Source organism: Molothrus aeneus, chromosome 18 (assembly GCF_037042795.1).
Source record: "Molothrus aeneus isolate 106 chromosome 18, BPBGC_Maene_1.0, whole genome shotgun sequence".
Taxonomy (NCBI): Eukaryota; Metazoa; Chordata; class Aves; order Passeriformes; family Icteridae; genus Molothrus; species Molothrus aeneus.
This window is the reverse complement of record NC_089663.1, coordinates 1769929-1785365: the sequence shown is the minus strand read 5'-3', so window position 1 is coordinate 1785365 and position 15437 is coordinate 1769929. Positions and strand designations below refer to the sequence as shown.

Here is a 15437-nt window from a genome sequence, read left to right as displayed (position 1 = left end):
CGGGAATACACACGGGAAACCGGGCACCAGCACCGGGATCGGGAATATGCACGAGAAACCGGGCACCGGGACCGGGGTCACGGTCGGGGAAGCCGGGACACACGGCGGGGACACGCACTGGGACCGGGTGTCTGCACCGGGGACACGCACGGGGTTGGGGGGGCTGCACCGGGAGCCCGCCCTGGGGTCGGGCACCCCCACCGGGGCCAGGCACTCACAGCGGGGACACGAGGGGACACTGTGGGGACACCCCTGGGACGCGTAGGGGACCAGGTGTCTGCACCGGGGACATGAACGGGGTGTGGGCAGCCACAGTGGGGACACAGCAGGACCAGGGACGCCCACCATGACAGGGCATGGGGGACCAGGGACACACACTGGGGACTGGGCAGCTGCACCGGGGCCAGGCACCCCCCTGGGGACACACACTGGATGTCCCCATGGGTGGCTGTCCCCCAGGTGAACCACCCTGCTTGAGGGGACACTTGTTCCCCCTTAGGACAGGTGTTTCCCACAGCCTTGTGGGGAAACTGAGGCACAGGAGGTGGCAGGAGGCCCTGAGCCACAAAGGCACCCCAATATCTGTCACCTTCAGCCCAAGGCCTCGTGGCTCTGCCTGCCAAGGGACAGATCTGGGGACAGATGTGGGGATGGGAGCTGTCACTCTGGCTGAGACCATGAAGGGACACATCTGGAGGCGGGAGAGTTGTCATGGCTGTGCCCGTGGCAGGACAGATTTGGGGACAGGGGAGTTGACACTGGGGTTGTACCCATGGAGAGACATCTGGTGACAGATGTGGGGACAGGAGAGCTGTCACTATGGCTGTGCCCATGGAGGGACAGATATGGGGACAGATGTGGGGACAGGAGAGCTGTCACTGTGGCTGTGCCCATGGAGGGACAGATATGGGGACAGATGTGGGGACAGGAGAGCTGTCACTATGGCTGTGCCCATGGAGGGACAGATTTGGGGACAGATGTGGGGACAGGAGAGCTGTCACTGTGTCTGTGCCCACGGAGGGACAGATTTGGGGACAGATCTGGGGACAGGAGAGCTGTCACTGTGGCTGTGCCCATGGAGGGACAGATTTGGGGACAGATCTGGGGACAGGAGAGCTGTCACTGTGGCTGTGCCCATGGAGGGACAGATTTGGGGACAGATGTGGGGACAGGAGAGCTGTCACTGTGGCTGTGCCCATGGAGGGACAGATTTGGGGACAGGGTTAAGGTTGGGTTAGGGTCGGGTTGGGGGCCGGGCAGCGGTGGCCGCGGTGGCCTCGCAGTGCCACCTGGTGGCTTCGGGCACGGGGGGGTCCCGGGTCGGGCATGGGGACACCCACCCGTCCCCGTTCCTGTCCCCACGGTGGGGGACTCGCTCCGTGCCAGCCCCCACGGGCAGGGTCACCCGGGGCAATGAGCTCGGGGCTGGCACGGGGCAGGGACACGGCATGGGGACATGGAGATGGGATGGGGACATGGAGACGGGACAGTCATCTGGAAATGGGACATGGCAGAGGGACCTGGAGCTGAGGTGGGGACACAGCGTGGGGACAGAGCTGGGGACACAAATCCAGGGCAGGAGCCAGAGCAGGGACACGGAACTGGGGCTCGATAAGGGGACATGAAGCTGGGATGGGAACACAGAGATGGGACAGGGCCGTGGCACAGGGACCTGAAGCCACCCCGAGGAGCCCTGAAGGGTCTCAAGCCGTCAGACAGGGGGTGAACCCTGGCCGGGTGGGTGTCATTGAGGGCCCTGGGGACAGGACCCTGTGCACCGGGGCTGGGCCCTACATCCGTGTGGGGTCACACCCGGTGCAAGCTCCTGTCCCCCCCTAGGGCCCCCCCAGCCCCGGTGCCGCTGCTGCCGTGTTTAGTCTGAGCAGGAGCGGGGGTGACCTTCGGCTCCCGCGGCACCCACGAGGGTAAACAGCCTCAAGGACACCCGGGGGGGCCGCAGGGTGGGGGTGACACCAAGGGGCACCCATGGGTGGGGGTCCCTGGGGGGAGCGGGGAGTGCAGGGTGGGGGACGCGCTGGGGACACCCCCACCCACAGCCCACAGAGGAGAGGGTGGGGGGTCCCGGGGTGCTGCCACGGCAGGGATGTGTCCCCAGACAGACAGACAGACAGACAGTCTGTAGGGCCCCCCGGCGGGGACCACCCGCCCACACACACACAGACACACACGCACACACGCGGTCTCCTTGCACGCCCCGACACGGGGACCACACACACGCACACACACATGGCAGAGGCAGCTGGAAGAACAGCAGGAGACAGACAGACAGACGGACAGACAAAGAGGCAGGCAGACAGACAGACAGACAGACAGACAGGAGGCTGAGTGAGCACACGCCCGGGCCGTGCACACACACGCGGGCACAAACGCACCTGGGTGTGCACACGCGTGTGTGAATCCGTGGGCGCACATGCGTGGATTCTGCGCGTGTAAAAGTGTGCAAAGCAACGGACAAATGCGAATTCTGTGCGCACACGCGTGTGTAAATCCACGCACACGCACAGGGATGCGCACGCAGGGCTCCGTACACGCAGGGTCCCGCACACGCGTGTGTCCCCAGTCGCTCCCACGGGGATCGGGGTCCCGCAGCCGGGCCCGGCCCCGCATCGCGCCCCCTCCCCGGGCCCCCACCTCCCCCGGCCCCGTTCCCGCCCCCCCCGGGCCGGTTTGCCCTCCGCACCTCGTGTCCGCCCCGCCAGCGGGACCCCGGTGCCGGAGGGGCGGAAGGCGGGGAGCAGGCGGGGGGGCAGGCGGGGGGTCCCTCCTCCATCCCTCCTCCTCCTCCTCCTCCTCCATCCCTCCTCCTTCCTCCTCCCCTCCCCCGCCGCCCGCTCGGTGCCGGTGCCGGTGCCGGTGGCCGGGCAGCGCCGAGCCCCGCGGAGCGGCATGGCCGGGGCCCGGGGGTGCCGCCGCCGCCCGGCGCTGCCCGCAGCGCTGCCCGCAGCCCTGGGGCTCTGCCTGACCCTCTGCCTGCTGCTGCCGCCGCCCGCCGCCGCCTGGAGCCCGGCCCTGCTGCCGCCCGCCGCCCGCAGGTACCGGCACCGGGAACACGGCGGTCAGAGCACCGGGAACACGGGGATCGGGGCACCGGGGACATGGGGATCGGGGCACCGGGGACACGGGGATCGGGGCACCGGGAAAACGGCAATCAGGGCACCGGGAACACGGAGATCAGGGCACCGGGAACACGGGGATCGGGGCGCCGGGGCGGCATCGCCTGCTGCGGGCACCGGGGGTACCGGATACCGGGGAGAACCAGGGGCTGTGGGTACCAGGGGGCACCGGGGGCTGTGGGTACCGGGGGGCAGCGGGGGCTGTGGGTACCGGGTACCGGGGGGCACCAGGCACCGACAGCTGCCGGTACTCGGCACCAGGGGCGTCAGGGAACTCAGGGCACGGGGGACACCGGGGACGTCGGGATGTGGGCACCTGGGAGACTCCGGGGATCTGTGGGTACCAGGGGTATCAGCCATGGGGCATCAGGCACGGGGCTCTGTGTGTGCTGAGGGGCTCTGTACCAGGCGTGGGGGCACCACGGACAGGGGGCACCGGCAGCTGGGCACTCCAGGGAGGGGCTCTGTGGGCCGTGATGCTGGGGGTGCTGGGGCGGGGGAGGCTGGGGGCACTGGGAGATACTGGGGGTTACTGGGACTGGCAGGACTTGGCTGGGGGTATCAGAGCTGCCAGGCTTAGCAGGGTGCTGGGAGGTGCTGGGATTACTGGGGCTGCCTGGGCATTTGGGGATCCTGGGACTGCCTGGGCATACTGGGGCTGAGGCTGCTGGAATTACTGGGACTACTGGGATGGATTATTGGGGCTTCTGGGCATACTGGCCCTACTGGGGCTGCCGGGATTCCTGGGGCTGCCTGGGCATACAGGGACATGCTGAGGCTCCTGGGTTTGCCTGGGCATATTGGGATCCTGGGGCTGCCTTGGCATGCTGGGACTACTGGGAATGCTGGGCATGGTAGGGCTCCCTGGGCATACTGGGGGCGCTGGGGCTGCTGGGAGGGCTGGAGTTGGTGAAGAGTGAATGTCCCCAGCCCCAGGTCCCCAGCCCCAGGATCCCCAGCCCCAGGGTCCTGCCCGTCCCTTGGAGCTGGCCCAGCCCGGGGGTCTGTGGTGCTCTGGGGGGCTGTGGTCCCTGTCCCGCCGCAGCGGTGGGGGGATGCCGGCAGAGGGGGTGGTTGTTTACAGGAAACCCTCGGCTCTGGCCGTGTCTCCAGCACCGGATTGCCGGGACCTCCCGGTTCCGCTCGGCTCGGAGAGGCAACGGGCAGAAGCCGCCTCATTTCCCCTTCCCCTCCCGGCCAAGCCCAGGAAGCCCCCGGCGCCTTGGCACAACCCTGCCGTGTCCCCCCGGGACCCCCAGGCCAGCACCCAGCACCCAGGAGCCCCCACCCCATCCCACTCCATCCCACCCCATCCCTGCCTGACACACCACTGGGATCCCACATGCCCAACACGGGGGGCACAAAGCCAAGCGGCTGATTTGGGGAATGGGAATGGGATTCAGAGCCAAACCTGGTGTGGGCTTTGCCCCGGGTGGGCACAAGCCCTGGCAGCAGAGCCTGGAGCCCCTCGGTGCCAGCGCGATGCTGGGTGGGCCGGGGTCACACCGGGCCAGGCAGGCGCTCACATGCCAAAGCCTGCCAGCTCCTGCCCCACTCCTGGGAGGGCATTCCCCTGGGAAACGAGCCGGGACCCATCCCCATCCCATCCCATCCCATCCCAACAGGCATTTCCACAGGCATTTTCCAGGCATTTTCTACATCCCATTTTCCAGGCATTTCCACAGCTGGAGCTGGCACCACCCAGCAGCTGGGTACCCTCCAAAGGGGACAATGCCACCCGGGACCCCCTTGGCACGGCAGGGTGGCAGCAGGAGCGTGGCGACAGCCCCGGCGGGCTCTGTGCCTCCCCAGCCCTGGCACGGCGCCCGCCTGGGACGCTGCCCAGCCGGAAAGCCCTGTGCCACCCCGCTGTCCTCCCCGCCTCCGGCACCTCCCAGACAATTGTCCCCCCGCTTGTCCCTGCTGCCACTGCCTCCCTCCTTGCAGCACTGCAGCAGGCCCAAAAAGCTCCTTTTTTGACCCAAATTGTGCAGCCTTTGAATTTGGAGCTGCCGAGGGTACGGCGAGTCCTTCCCACCGCGGGGATGGGGACGCTCGGTGTCATGGCACCAGTGCGTCCCCCTCTGCAGGGGGAAACTGAGGCTGGGGTGCCCGGGGAGGGGGTGGGCAGAGCCTGGCATGTGGGGCAGAAGAAAGGAGCCTTTGTGTGGGGTGGGCTGGGGGCACGGGGGGGCTCCGGGCCCGCTGCAGGCCGGGCGGCGCCAGCACTGCCGGGAATGCAGCAGGAATGTGCCACCCCACGTGTGTCACAGCAGGGGTCCCCATGGGCACCCCAAAAACCGGGCATGGGCGACAGTTTGGGTGGCAGCACCCCCGTGGTGTCCCCACAGAAGGGCTGGTGACATCGGTGGTTTCCCTTCCAGCAACTGGTGCTCCTACACGGTGACACGGACGGTGTCGTGCCACGTCCAGAACGGGACCTTCCTGCAGAGGGTGTTCCAGGGCTGCCGCTGGCCCCTGGCCTGCAGCGGGGGCAGGTGAGCGGGGCCACCGGGGTGCCCTGGCAGCAGGGACAGCCGGGATGTCCCCAGGATGGGTGTGAGCTGGCCCTCTGTGCCACAGCTACCGCGCCGTGGTGAGGCCGCTCTACAGGGTGACCTACAGGACACTGACGGCGCTGGAGTGGCGCTGCTGCCCCGGACACGGCGGAGCCAACTGCGAGGAAGGTGGGAGATGGATGGGATGGGGACAGGGACAGGGCGGGGAGGTGGCACCCAGGGGCTGTGGGACACGGCCTTCAGTGTCACTGGGGGGTGAGGAAAGGGATGGACGGATGGATGGATGGATGGATGGATGGATGGATGGATGGATGGATGGATGGATGATGGATGGATGATGGATGGATGGAGGGATGGATGGATGGATGATGGATGGATGGATGGATGGATGGACGGATGGATGGATGATGGATGGATGGATGGATGGATGGATGGATGGATGATGGATGGATGGATGGATGGATGGATGGATGGATGGATGGATGGATGATGGATGGATGGATGGATGGATGGATGGATGGATGGATGGATGGAGGATGGATGGATGGATGGATGGATGGATGGATGGATGGATGGATGGATGATGGATGGATGGATGGATGATGAATGGATGGAGATCCCCAGGTGGGGCAGTGCATGGACAGTCAGGGGGACAGGGATGGGTGGGCACTGGGATGTGCCTGGGGTGGGGAACTGAAACAGCCGAGGGATGGGGTGTGGGTGGATGGACAGATGGACAGATGGACAGAGGGACAGAGGGACAGATGGACAGAGGGACAGAGGGACAGAGGGCCATTCCTCGGCATGGCAGTGCCCTCGAGGGGGTGCAGCCCCCCAGCCGCGAGGGGCCGGGTGTGGGTGGGCAGTGGATGAATGGGTGCGAGGCTGTGCTGTGTGTGGGAGGACGGCGCTGCCAGCTCTGACAGGGGGGTCTTTGTCCCCATTGTCACCACATCCTCCTCCTCCTCCTCATCCTCCTCCCTCTCCCCCAAGACCCCACCGCGGGTCCCAGCCCAGCCCTGGCTCGGTGGGGGCTGTGAGGGCAGCGGGTGGCACCCAGGGGTGGGGACACCCCAGGGTGGCACCGAGGGTCTGCAGGGCAGTGGGTGGCACGGGGGGGTCTGGAGGCAGCTGGGTGGGCACAGTGTTGGGGGAGGCGGGGGGTTCTTCCTCCTCCTCCTCCTCCTCCTCCCTGCGTGCTTGGCCGCCTGCCCCACATCTGGCCCCACTTAGGGCTGTCCCCTGCAGCACGGCGGTGGCCGTGCCGGGGCGGGGTGACAGCGTGGGGGGGCCACCTCTGCTGCAGACACCCCTTTGCTGCCGTGATGGGTGGCCCCAAGGTGCTGTCCCCGGGATCCCTCGGTGGGGACAGGGGACTGGGACCCCCCCACGGGCGGTGGGCAGTGTCCCCAGGACTGTGCCCCCCTCCAGAGCCACCCCCGGAATGGGGCTGGGGGCTGGGGCGTGTTTGGGGATGGGGTTCAGGGCTGAGGGGGAACTGGGGGGGCTGGGGCTGAGATTGGGGGGTGATCATGGGGAGATTTGGGGGGGCCTCGTTCAGGACCGTGGGTGGGTTTGGGGGTTGTGGCTTGGGGGCACCTGCTGTGCGGCCATGGAGGGTTTTGGGGTCTCGTTCAAGACCATGGGTGGGTTTGGGGGATCCCAGCTCAGGATTATGGGTGGGATTGGGGGCTCTGAGGCACACCCAGAGCAAGGATGGGGCCCTGCACCCCCAGCGTGTGGGAGGGAAGCACAACAGGAAGGTCTCCCACAGCAGGCGATGCCCCGGGGGGGGTCCCCCCGTGCTGACCCCCCTTTCCTCGGCAGAGCCTCGCCCCTCCCTCACCCTGCGGGACCCCAGCGCCGCCCCCCGCCGGCCCCCCCTGCACCCCACGGCCTTCTCAGGTGGGTCCCTCCCTCCCCAACCCCGCTGGGGCGGGCACAGAAGGCCGGCTGCCCCCTCCCCACCGCCCGTGCCCCCCAATATCCCCCGCAGGGTGCCTGAACTGCAGCCGTGTCGGGGAGCTGGCAGCCCGGCTCGCCACCCTCGAGGCGCAGGCAAGTCCCATTCGGGCTCTGGCCACCTCCCCCTGCTCCCCCCGAGGGGCACAGGAGCCCTGGGGGGGTCACCCTGTGCCCCCTGTGCTGTCACCCAGCCCCGTGTCTTTGGCAGGTGGCCCGGCTGGCGGTGGCCGAGCCCCCCAGGGGCAGCAGCCCGGGCAGGGGACCCGAGGCCGGGCAGCTCTGGGGGTCCCCGGCCGCCCGCGGGAGCCCCGGCGATGACGGTAAGGCAGGGTGACAGTGACAGTGACAGTGACAGTGACAGTGACAGTGACAGTGACAGTGCCACCCGGCAGCACCCGCAGGGCGGGGAACGCACCTGGGTGCTGTCAATATTTTGGGGGGGCACGACCCCTCACTCTGGGGGAAAGCAAAGCTGTCCCACCGCAGGGGTGACACTGAGCCGGCCCCCCCTGACAGCGGGGTCTTTGTCCCCATTGTCCCCACATCCTCCTCCTCCTCCTCCTCCTCCTCCTCCTCCTCCCTCTCCCCCAGGACCCCACTGCGGGTCCCAGCCCGGCCCTGGCTCCGTGGGGGCTGTGAGGGGCCAGGCCAGCTCTGGGGAGGGGCTGGGGGGCCGGGTGTGGGTGGGGGGCGCCCCGAGGGGCTGTCCGGGGGTCCCCCCCCCCTCAGGGCGCTGCTGTGCCGCAGGGAGACCCGGCTGGAGGGGCCCCCCCGGGCCCAAGGGCGACGCGGGAGGACGGGGAGTGAAGGGGCCAGCGGGGCCACCAGGTACGGGGGGACACTGTGGGGGGACCCCAGACTGGTGCCTGGCCCAGCCGAGCCCCCCCTTTCCCCCTTTCCAGATTTTGGGGGGTCCGTGCAGCAGTTTGGGGGCTCGGAAGGGCTCCAGCGCTGCACAGCCCCAATCTTCACCCTCCTCTTCCTCCCTGCAGGTCCCCCCGGCCCCCCAGGACCGCCCGGCCGGGATGGAGCCAGGGGGCTCCCCGGAGAGAAAGGGTCCCCCGGGCCCCCCGGCCCCCCGGGCCCCCCTGCCCCGCTGGGGCCGGCGATTCCCCGGCTGGCCGAGCCCAGTAAGGGGGGCTGGGCTGGGGTCCCCCCCAGAGTGACCCCAAAAACGGGGCAGGGCTGGGGCAGGGCTGGTTTTGGGGGGTCTGAGCCGCTCCTGGGCTGGGGGTGGTGAGGGGACATCCTGGGGGTCACTGGGGATGAGATGTGGGGCACTGGGCAGCACTGGGGACCCTGAGGACATCATTGGGGTGACATGGATGAGATGTGGGGCACTGGGCAGTACTGGGGACCCTGAGGACATCATTGGGGTCTCAGGGATGAGATCTGGGGCACTGGGCAGTACTGAGGACCCCCAGGCCATCTTTGGGGTTCACAGATGAAGTGTGGGGCACTGGGCAGTACGGGGGACACCCAGGACATCATTGGGGTGACATGGATGAGATGTGGGGCACTGGGCAGTACTGGGGACCCTGAGGACATCATTGGGGTGACATGGATGAGATGTGGGGCACTGCGCAGCACTGGGGTCCCCCCTGCCATCTCTGGGGTTCACAGATGAAGTGTGGGGCTCTGGGCACAGCCGGGGACCCCTGACACCCCCAGGATTCCAGGCATGATGTGGGGGGCACCGGGCACTGCAGGGCACCCCCTGCCAACATTGGGGTCCCAGCAATGAGGTGTGGGGCGTTGGCAAGAGCTGGGCACCTCCTGCCATCACTGGGGTGACAGGGACGAGACACACGGGGCAGGGGAATGTGGTGCCCCCATGTCCCCAAACAGGGGTCACGAGGGCCCTGCTCCAAAAACCCCCCCCCATTGTCCCCCCAGGGGACCCCGTCCTGTCCAACACCTTCACTGAAGCCACCAGGAGCATCGTGGGTCCCGTGGGCCCCCCCGGACCCGCGGGGCCAATGGGTGAGGGTGTCCCCCCCCCACCTTTGTCACCCCCCCGATGTTTTTGGGGTGGGACTGAGCTGTGTCCCCCCCTGTCCTTGCAGGTCCCCCCGGCCCCCCCGGTCCCGTTGGTCCCCCTGGGCCCCCAGGACCCGATGTAAGTGCTGGGGGGGTGGGGACAGGGCAGGGCTGAGCCCCCGTGTCCCCCCAGCGCTGATGTCCCCACCGTGTCCCCGCAGGGCAGGGCAGGAGCGCCCGGAGCTGCCGGGCCCCCGGGGGACAAGGGGGACAGGGTGAGTGCCACAGGGACACGGTAGCACCGCCTGGGGGGGTGGCCGTGCCCAGTGTCCCCTGTAGGGTCCCCAGGGCCACCCGGGCAGCTCTGGTGTCCCCCGTGGTGGCCGTGTCAGGGTGGGGGGCACAGGGGGTGCTTTGGGGACACCTCTGCTCCAGACACCCCTGCCCTGCTGGGTGGCCCCAAGCCATTGTCCCCATTGGGACAGGGGGCTGGGACCCCGCCATGGGGTGGGGATGTGGGCAGTGTCCCCAGGATTGTCCCCCCAACTCCAAAGGCACCCCCAGAATGGGGCTGGGGGCTGTGGGGGGGTTTGGGGTGAAATGGGGGGAACTGGGGTGTGGCCATGGGGAAATTTGGGGGGTTCAAGACCATGGGGGGGTTTGGGGGGTGTGGGTTGGGGGGTTTGGAGTGGGGTAATGGTGGGGTTGGGGGTTTGGGGTGCAGTATTTGGGGGGATTTGGGGTTTGGTGTGGGGTTATGGGGGGGTTTGGGGTTTGGTGTGGGGTAATGAGGAGGATTTGGGGGGTCTGGAGTGCAGTAATGGGCGGGGTTTGGGGTCTGGTGTGGGGTCATGGGGGGGTTTGGGGTTTGCTGTGGCGTAATGGGGGTTGGGGGGTCTGGTGTGCAGTAATGGGGGGGTTTGGTGTGGGGTCATGGGGGGATTAGGGGGTTTGGTGTGCGGTAGTGGGAGGGTTTGGGTCTGGTGTGGGGTTATGGGAGGGTTGTGGGTCTGGTGTGGGGTTATGGGGGAGTTGGGGGGTTTGGCATGCGGTAATGGGGGATTTGGGGTCTGGAGTGGGGTAATGGGGAGGGTTTGGGGTTTGGTGTGCGGTAATGGAGGGGATTTGGGGTCTGGAGCGGGCTCCCAGCCCCGGGCTCTGCCAGCGCCTCCCCTGCTGGGGGCCCGGCCGTGCCCCCGGTGCTGACGGCTCTGTCCCCCCGCAGGGTCCCCAGGGCCCCCCGGGCAGCCGCGGGCAGGACGGGGCGCAGGTACGGGGGTGGGGGGGTGGGTGGGGGTGTGGGGCTCCCCCGGGCCCCCCCTGCCAGCCCCAATCCTCTCTGTGTTCCAGGGCGAGCCGGGGCCCCGGGGCCAGCCGGGCGACAGGGGCACGTGGGTGAGTGACACCAGCGACACTGGGGACACCGGGGACACTGGGGAGGGACACACGGGACTGATGGGGGGCTGGGCTGGGAGGGGGGACGGGCACGGGAGGACCCTGACACCCTCCCTGCTGTTCTCTGCAGCTCTGGGATCTCCTTAGGTCCCAGGGATGTCCTTAAGGGTCCCCTCTTGTTCCCACTGCCCCACAGCTTGTCCCTGGGTCCCCAGTGTTGGCAAGGGTGTCCCCAGCTCTGCCCAGTGCCCCACAGCTCATCCATGGCACCCCAGTGACATCCTGGGTGTCCCCAGCTCTGCCCAGTGCCCCACAGCTCATCCATGGCACCCCAGTGACATCCTGGGTGTCCCCAGCTCTGCCCAGTGCCCCACAGCTCATCCATGGCACCCCAGTGACGTCCTGGGTGTCCCCAGCTCTGTCCAGTGCCATGCCTCATCCCCAAAGGTGGCTCTGGGCTCCCTGGCCAATGTCACCCAGTGCCAATGTCACCCAGGGCCAATGTCACCCGAACAGGCTGATGGGGCACAGGGTGGGCTCAGACCCCCGGGGGTTCCCCCTCTCCCTCCCCTGGTGTCGTGGTGAGTCTGGGGGTCCCCGCGTCCCCCCCGGGGGTGGCCTGGGCCCATTTGGGGTGCAGCCCCCCCTGAGCCCTGTCTCTGTCCCCAGGGGGAGGGTTTGCACCAGCTCCGCGAGGCGCTGAAGATTTTAGCGGAGAGGGTTTTAATCTTGGAAACAATGATTGGGCTCTACGGTGAGTAGGGGCAGGGGACCCCCGGGGTGACCCCCACCCTGCCAGCAGGTCACCAGGTGACACCACGGTGGCCCTTGGCTCACTGCTGTCATGGAGCTGCAGGGAGGGCACCCTCGGCAGCCCCTCCTCGTGCCAAGGGGGACAGGGACAGCAGGGACACCCCCTCCAGGGGGGACCCCCCACCCCTGCCAGGAGGTCACCAGGCCCTCATGACATCACGGTGGCCCTTGGCATGCATGATGTCATCACCCACATGGTGCCATCGTGGCCAGCACTGGGGACCACCCAAAGGAAGGGCCACCAGGGTCCCCCCACCCTCACCCCCAGCCGGGCACCCCAGAGCCTCCCCCAGGCACTGCCCCCCTCGGGCAGGGACACCTGTGGCAGTGTCAGTGTTGGGGACAAGCTGGTGGCCCTCTGAGAAGGTTGGGGAGGTGCTCCCCCCGTGTTTTGGAGAGCTCAGTGTGCTGGGGGTGGCAGAGGGAGCACCCCCAGCTGGGGACATCAGTGTCCCCCTGGACACGTTGTGGACGTGTCCCCCCAAATGTGGGGGGGCTCAGAGTGCTGGGGGTGGGCAGAAGGAGCTCCCCCAGGTCAGGGACATCCATGTCCCCATCAGGGCACTGCCCAGGGGCATCCAGCCAGCACAAGGGACCTCCCCTGTCCCCATGGACCCGCAGGGATGGGGGAGCCCCTGGCAGCCTCTGAGACTGGGAGGACCCTCCTAGGAGACCTGGCACCCCCTCCTCGTGCCCCAGCACCCCCATCTTGCTGGGGCTGCACCCCTGCCATGCTGTGCCACCCCTGCTGTGCCGTGTTCCCGTGCCGTGTCCCCGTGCCGTGTCCCCGTGCCATGTCCCCGTGCTGTGCCCGCCGTGGGGCCAACGCGCTCTGCTCTGCTCTGCTCTGCTCTCTCCCTCTCCCCCAGGCCAGTAGCTTCCAAACCCTCCTGCGGCAGCAGGCCCGGCTGGAGGTCCTGGCTAGAAGGGTCACCTTGCTGGAAGCCATCATCTGGCCAGGTAACCACGCCCTGCCCTGCCCTGCCCTGCCCTGCCCTGCCCGAGCCCGGAGCTGCGGCACCCCCGGGAGTGGGCACGGAGCACGGGGGATGCAGCACCCACGGGAACAGGCACCCGAGAGCTCCGGGGCCAAGGGAGAGCTTGGAGACCTGCTTGGATTGAGAGGGGCAACCGTGGAGATCTCTTGGATTTAGCCATGCAGCCATGGAGAACCTCCTGGATTGAGAGGTGACCATGGAGATCTCTTGGATTGAGAGGGGCAACCATGGAGATCCCCTCAGATTGAGAGGTGACCATGGAAATAATATTGGATGGACAGGAGCAAACATGGAGATCCATTTGGATTGAGAAGGGCAACCATGGAGATCTCTTGGATTGAAAGAGGTGACAATGGAGATCCTCCTGGATTGAGAGGTGGTCATGGAGATCCTTCTAGATTGAGAAGGACAACCATGGAGATCCTCCTGGATTGAGAGAGGCAACCACAGAAATAATATTAGATTGAGAGGAGCAAATATGGAGATCCATTTGGATTGAGAGGTGACCATGGAGATGCTCCTAGATTGAGAAGGGCAGCCATGGAGATCCTCATGGATTGAGAGGGGCAAACATGGAGATCCTCCTGGATTGAGAGAGGTGATCATGGAAATACTCTTGAAGAGGTGACCATGGAGGTCCTCTTGGACTGAGAGATGACCATGGAGATCCTCCTGGATTGACAAGGGCAACCATGGAGAACCTCCTGGATTGAGAGGTGACCATGGAAATACCCTTGGATTGAGAGGGGCAACCATGGAGATCCTCCTGGATTGGAGAGGCAAACATGGAAATACTCTTGGATTGAGAGGTGACCATGGAGATCCTCCTGGATTGAGAGGGGCAACCATGGAGATCCTCTGGGATTGGAGACGCAAATATGGAAATACTCTTGGATTGAGAGGCAACCCTGGAGATCCTTGTGGGCCAAGGGAAACTCTGGAGCTTGCCAGGGTTTAAGGGAGCCCATGGAGAGACCCTCTCACTCCAAAGGAGCCCATGGAGACCCCTCTTGGACCAAGAGGAACCCTGGAGCTCCTTAGGGTTCAAGGGAGCCCATGGAGAGACTCTCTCACTCCAGAGGAACCCATGGAGACCCCTCTTGGATCAAAAGGACCCATGGAGGTCCCCCAAGGCCAAGGGAAGCTCCAGAGCCCCTCTGGAATCACGGGAGACCACGGAGCCCCTCTTGGATTGGGAGAGGCAACCACGGAGCCCCTCTTGGGCCAAGGGAAACCCTGGAGCTCCCCAGGGCTCCCGGAAATCCTTGGAGAAGGGAGACCATGGAGACCCCCTCAAGCCAAGGGAGGCTCACAGAGCCCCCCGGGCTCCCAGCAGACCACAGGGACCCTCTCGGGCTGAAGCAGCTCCCAGAGCTCCCACTGTCCCCAGGGATCCCCTGGTGCCAACCCCCCCGTGCCAGGGTGCCCCCCACCCTCACCCCGCCTCCCCCTCCCCATTCCAGCTGTGCTTTTCCACAGGGCTCACACCAGGGGTGCCAGGCAGGGGTGCCAGCTGGCGGGGTCCTCGGGGGGGTGTCCCCAGGGCTTGGGGACACCCAGAGCCACCACCGTGGGGCAGTGACCCCCATTTCTGCGGGGCACAACACACACAGGACAGCCCCCAGCGCTGATTAGGGGGGTTTGGAGCGGGGGGTGACATCCCACCCCCTGACACCCCCTTTTTTCCTGTCTTCCCGCAGAGCCAGAGCCCGGCTCGGGCAGCGGCGCCCCCGGCACGGCGACCCCCGGGGTGCCCCGTGCCAAGCGTGGCAGTGGCCACCCCCCTTACCGGATCGTCCCCGCGCCCCGCCACAACCTGCCCGAGCCATGACAGGGCCACCGCGGCCACCGCGGCCACCCTGGTCACCCCGCTGTGCCACCCCGGTCACCTACCGGGGTCACCCCGGCCACCCCGCTGTGCCACCCTGGGGAGCAGGACGGGGTCATCCCTGTTCCCCCTCTTGGTGCTACTGGTGGCACGGCACCGCCCCCCCCGCCATGCTTCACCCCCATTGCCACTGCCAGGGCCTCCCGGAAGGACAGGGGTGTCCCCAATGCCATCTCTGTCCCCTCCCACCACAGTGCAGCTCCGGGGGGATGGGATCATCCCATCCCATCCCATTCCATCCCCCCCAGTCTGGGGGAGGGGATTGGGGGGCTTGGTGGGGACCCCTTGGGTGGGCACCCCGCTGCGCCGCGCGCTTCACTGCTTTGGGACACGCCAGGGCATTAAAATGTCCCCAAATCCACGTCCTGTGGGGTGGCTTGGTGTGCCAGGGACATTCCAGGGGACACGGGCTGGGATGGGATCCATGGGATAGGATGGGGTGGGATTGGATGTGATGGGGTGGGATTCATGGGATGGGATCTGTGGTATGGGATGGGATGGGAAGAGAAAGAATGGGAGAAAGGATGAGGAGGCTAGATTTGGAAGGGATGGAGTGGGATGGAAGGAGAATGGATGGGAAGTAATGGGATGGGGTGAGGAAGAAAAGGGATGGGATGCAGTAGGATAGAATGGGAAGGGAAGGGATGGGATCCATGGGATGGGATCTATGGGATGGGATGGGATGGGATAGGATGTGATGCAATGCAATAGGATAGAATGGGAAGGGATGGGATCCATGGGATGG

The 15437-nt window shown here is 66.7% G+C and overlaps 1 protein-coding gene across 3 annotated transcripts; it reads left to right on the top strand.

The window, feature by feature from the left end:
• The first annotated feature begins 2907 nt into the window (after window positions 1-2907).
• On the top strand, window positions 2908-15053 carry EMID1 (EMI domain containing 1). 3 transcript variants are annotated; one of them, XR_010784695.1, is made up of 16 exons: window positions 2908-3053; window positions 5519-5632; window positions 5718-5821; window positions 7481-7558; window positions 7650-7711; window positions 7827-7938; window positions 8366-8446; window positions 8611-8748; window positions 9515-9601; window positions 9685-9737; window positions 9820-9873; window positions 10824-10868; window positions 10949-10993; window positions 11663-11747; window positions 12676-12766; window positions 14505-14528. XR_010784695.1 is itself a non-coding variant. In XM_066562111.1 (15 exons), the coding sequence occupies exons 1-15, from the start codon at window positions 2908-2910 to the stop codon at window positions 14633-14635; spliced, it is 1335 nt and encodes a 444-aa protein (XP_066418208.1). In that variant the 3' UTR covers window positions 14636-15053. The 3 variants fall into 3 exon arrangements, 2 of the variants coding, with proteins under 2 accessions (XP_066418208.1, XP_066418209.1); XM_066562111.1 differs by lacking the exon at window positions 12676-12766 and having other exon boundaries at window positions 14505-15053; XM_066562112.1 differs by lacking the exons at window positions 10949-10993; window positions 11663-11747 and having other exon boundaries at window positions 14505-15053.
• Window positions 15054-15437: the final 384 nt, after the last annotated feature.